At 35.7% G+C, this 4,517-nt stretch overlaps 1 protein-coding gene across 4 annotated transcripts; it reads right to left on the minus strand.

The window, feature by feature from the left end:
• Nucleotides 1-603: 603 nt before the first annotated feature.
• Nucleotides 604-4,013, minus strand: LOC113870109 (glycine-rich RNA-binding protein 3, mitochondrial-like). Of its 4 annotated transcripts, none has more exons than XM_027506711.1 (5): nucleotides 3,983-4,013; nucleotides 3,294-3,444; nucleotides 3,102-3,170; nucleotides 2,855-2,961; nucleotides 604-2,139 (listed from the first exon to the last, which is right to left on the minus strand). In XM_027506711.1, exons 2-5 carry the CDS (start codon nucleotides 3,433-3,435, stop codon nucleotides 919-921), a joined length of 1,539 nt encoding a protein of 512 aa, XP_027362512.1. In that variant the 5' UTR covers nucleotides 3,436-3,444; nucleotides 3,983-4,013; the 3' UTR covers nucleotides 604-918. The 4 variants fall into 4 exon arrangements, with proteins under 4 accessions (XP_027362512.1, XP_027362529.1, XP_027362516.1 ...); XM_027506728.1 differs by having other exon boundaries at nucleotides 3,371-3,444; nucleotides 3,983-4,004; XM_027506715.1 differs by lacking the exon at nucleotides 3,983-4,013 and adding an exon at nucleotides 3,774-3,862.
• Nucleotides 4,014-4,517: the final 504 nt, after the last annotated feature.

The following is a 4,517-nucleotide window of genomic DNA, read 5'->3' on the forward strand; positions in this document are numbered from 1 at the left end:
AATTATATAAAGTAAATTAAAATATAAAAAGTGATCATTATTAAAAAAAATATATAAAGTTATCAGATTTCATATTTTTTGCCAAGCAACTAAATGTCTTTCTATGTCATTTTAAATTTATAAACATTTGAACAATCAATTCACAAAATAATTTTAATCGAATTAGTCAACTTATCAACAAAGCTCCTTTGAATCCCATGTATAAGTTTTTCTTGTTACAAGATGTAATTTAATTTGTCAAATTTACAAGCACAAATAAAACTTGAGATTATTTATAAGTTGGTTCCTGAAAACATTTCATCCATTTTAAATTAAGTATCATTTTAACAATTTTAATAATATTTTTTAAAATTTAAATAAAAAATTATTTTTTTCTATTCTAATTTTACTCCAAAAAATAATGAATGTAGTCAATCTTTCTGCACTCAAAAAAATCAAAGATAATTTAATAAAATTATTCTACTAATTAAGATATTTATTATTTTTCTTAATTGTACACAATCTTTAAACTATTATTATATTCTGATTAATTTTTATTCAGATAATTTTAATTATTTGACAGCGTGAAACTTCTTAGAATGACAATGTATCAAGATTAAAAAATAAATAAAAATTATTCAATACTTAGTGAAAGAGTTTAAAGATCCCTGGCTAGTTTTAAGTATATTGTGGTAACAATTCATTTATATACGTGCTGAATAATAATCTCAATTCGGTCAAACGTAAATTCACCTCAATTTGCAACCAAATTTAGATACCTGATTTGTCATAACAGGAAATAAACAAAGCATAAGAGGACTGACGTTTCTTTCTTCCCGGTATTGTATTTGCTGATTGATACGTGCTTGAAAGGTCGTTAAGGCAAAAGTTTGATGAGGGATAGGCAACGAAGTAAAAAACCTAACTCTAGAGATTCCATCAAGCTCGTTTAGCAAAGGCATTAGTTTCACAATAGTCGTTCCTGAAATTTTCTTCAAATGAACCTCCAAAATCTCTACCATGTTCACCCACATTGCTGTTTTGATTGCTCCCAATTTGGCCACTGCTGCCATATCCAAGTACTCCACTTCCATCATGTCCACCGCCAAGGCTGCTGCCTGTACCAGAACCACCCCTGCCATACCCCACGACACTTCCAGAGTATTGACTACTGGCAATACTGCCACCACTACCAGCACTTCCATAACTACCGCTACCACCAAATCCAGCAGCAGTGCCATAGCTACCATAACCACCACCAGGAGCACTACCATAGTTACCGGTGCTACTTTCTCCAATTGTTCCATCCTTGCAAGTGTTTCCACTTGAAAAGCTACCACCATTCCAGCAATTCATTCCACTTCCACTATAACCACCACCAGCACCATATTTACTTACAGAGCTGCTTCCCCCTAAATTGCCACCTGACCCTCCACCATATCCACTGCTGCCATAACCTCCAGCAGCATTGCCCCCGTAGGCACTGGCATCACCATAGTTATTGCCAGAGCTGCTGCCCCCTAAATTGCCACCTGACCCTCCACCATATCCACTGGCTCCATAACTTCCAGTAACATTGCCACCATAGGCACCGGCATCACTATATTTATTGCCAGAGCTGCTGCTGCTGCTGCTGCCAAAATTGCCACCTGAACCAATGTCACCTCCACCATATCCACTGCTACCATATCCCCCAGCAGCATTGCCGCCACAGGCACCAGAATCACCATAGTTACTGCCAGAGCTGCTGACCCCTAAATTCCCAGCTGATCCATAGCCATATCCACCACTGCCATAACCTCCAGTGGCATTGCCACCTCCACTGCTACCATAACCCCCAGCAGCATTGCCACCATAGGCACCAGAATCACCATAGTTACTGCCAGAGCTGCTGACCCCTAAATTCCCACCTGATCCATAGCCACCTTCGCCATATCCACCACTGCCATAACCTCCAGTGGCATTGCCACCACCAGTATTACCATACCCACCACTAGTAGCAGCACCATATGGAGAGTTACCATAATTAGCTGGATATCCAGTGCCAGCTCCAGCACCATAGGGAGCGCTGCCATACGATCCATCAAAACCACCACCACCACCAAATCCACGTGGTCTTTCATTAGCAAAGTTTACCCTAACCTGGCGACCATGCAGATCCTGAAAAAACCTTAACACTCACAATGAAATGAAAAGAAAAAGGAAGAAAGGTAACAGTAACAATGTTTATCATTATATTTGCAAAATTAAATTAACATGAAGTGTCAAAAAAGGATTGATAAGTATTGAAACTACAAGATATTAAGCATTGCTGCTAACGTGAAAAACTAGCTTGCATGTTACCTATTAAATGAAGTAACATGAATAGCAGGTAACTGCCGGGATGATGTTCTCTCTTTCTCTGTGTTTTCAATGATTAACCTCATATGATAAATGATAATTTGTCTAAAGTATAGACATGAATTATGAAAGAAACATTATGGTGTCATTTCATCCATGTAGCAAACCCCACCTAGTGGCGAAAAAAATTCGGTTGCTGCTGTTGTGTCATTAGGACCAATACTAATAGCAATAGCCAATTGGCAGTCACATAAATAAGTGGATTACACGATTGCTAACACAACCCAAAACCTAGATATCTTTAACAAGCAACCACTGCATTTCCAAGGACATTAGAGCAAACAGAAAATTTTCAAACTCTCAACAAATTCAAACACAAAGCATTGACATTTGACAGTCAACCAAGTACACAGAATTTATACCAACATACAGCACAGAAGCTTCCACAAATTTAGTGACATTTATGTAGCCTCAGCAAGTTTATATGTATACATGATCATTCTGCAAAATGTGATCAGTGCATAATATGCTTTACCTGTCCATCCAAGGCCTGAAGGGCACTTGAAGCCTCCTCAACTGTATCATAAGTAATAAAGCCAAATCCTCTGGACCTACCAGTTTCACGATCCATGACTATCCTCGCTACAAGAAAATGAGATTAAACAATTAATACTGACTTGAATGAACACAATGATTTCAACAGGATTCATAGGAAACAACGACTATCTCCCAGAAAATAAAAATATAAAACACAAAAGAGAGCAGAGAATCTGACTACTTACCATCAACAACTTGGCCATACTTTGAGAAAACTTCCCTCAAACTTTGCTCATCAGTAGAATATGAGACACCTGTAATCAGATAAGCGTACATATATTCATTCTCAATCATTATCATCAACTAAAGAAGAAAGAAAAGTCACAAATAAACCCCTTCATGATTGTAAAATAGAGCACATGCTGCATAAAATGCACCTCCTATATACAGCCTTGAACTTGGAGCATTTGACATGCACCGTATAGTTTGGAAAACAGATGGAAATAAACATAACTCTGAACTGATCTTCTTATTCGTTGCTTGCCTCAGTATATGCCCAACTCTACCAAGTAAAGCCATCCCTGCAACCTGAGGGAAACCATTAATACTTAAGCTATATATTATGTATGTCAAGTTCAAAACACAACATATCATAATATATCAACAACTAATGTATACCTCAAACGTCAATTATACACCAAATTCTTCCAAACTATTTACATTTCACAAAAATAAATAAATATATAAATAAGATGTCCTTATTTCTGTGCCAAACAAAAACATACAGCTTAAACCCTTCGGCAATTCAAACTTCTTCACCAAGGAAAAAGAACAGTAAATAATAATAATAAATTCACAAATTATCATTAACAAATCTCCTTTCAATTAAAAAACGGAGTTCAAACATTTTCAATCACATTTTTCTTCTGGTTTTAATTCAGGCATCAGAAGGAGTTCGATTGATCACACACAAAGGTAAAGCACTGGCCAAACAGAAAACAGAGAAAAAATTATATCAGTGCTAGAAAAACAAGGCAAAGGAAATTTTCAAAAAGAAAAAGCAGAGGAAGAATGAATTGCAGGGAGATGAACGATATTGATAAAGGGTTGATGGAAGTATGCGTACTTTCCCTGTGTTCTCTGTTCTCTTCTCTTCTGTGCAGCGCTAAAACCCTAGGGAAATGGGTTTATGTGGGAACGTTAATAGTTTCAGTTGCTATCAGCCCTTGATTCGGACAGGGAAAAAGGTAACCCTTCGATGCCACTTAACCCCTCCCTCTCCAAGGATTATTTCTCCTTTGAGGTCCATGATACGCTGTCGTATAACCACGCTGCAGACTGAATTTGTAGGCTCATTTACTAAAATAATTACTTTCAAAATTTAATTATCAAATTAACGTTGTTTGGAAATATTTTAGGTGTTTGCTCTCGTCTTCGTGGATTTGAGGACCATCTAATCGCCCTTAAGTATATTTTAAATTGGTAGATGTATTTTAAATAAAATAAATAGTTTAAATTTTTAACATATAACTTAATAATATTAATTTTTACATATTTATTATTTAATTTATGTAAAATTTTATAAAATTACTTTTTAAACTTTTAAAATTTGTTATTTTATATTTTTATATAATTATATTTATAGTTATTTTTTTTATCTT

The sequence above is a fragment of the Abrus precatorius genome, unplaced genomic scaffold, assembly GCF_003935025.1.
Source record: "Abrus precatorius isolate BTA unplaced genomic scaffold, Abrus_2018 Scaffold10, whole genome shotgun sequence".
In the NCBI taxonomy this organism is placed as follows: domain Eukaryota; kingdom Viridiplantae; phylum Streptophyta; class Magnoliopsida; order Fabales; family Fabaceae; genus Abrus; species Abrus precatorius.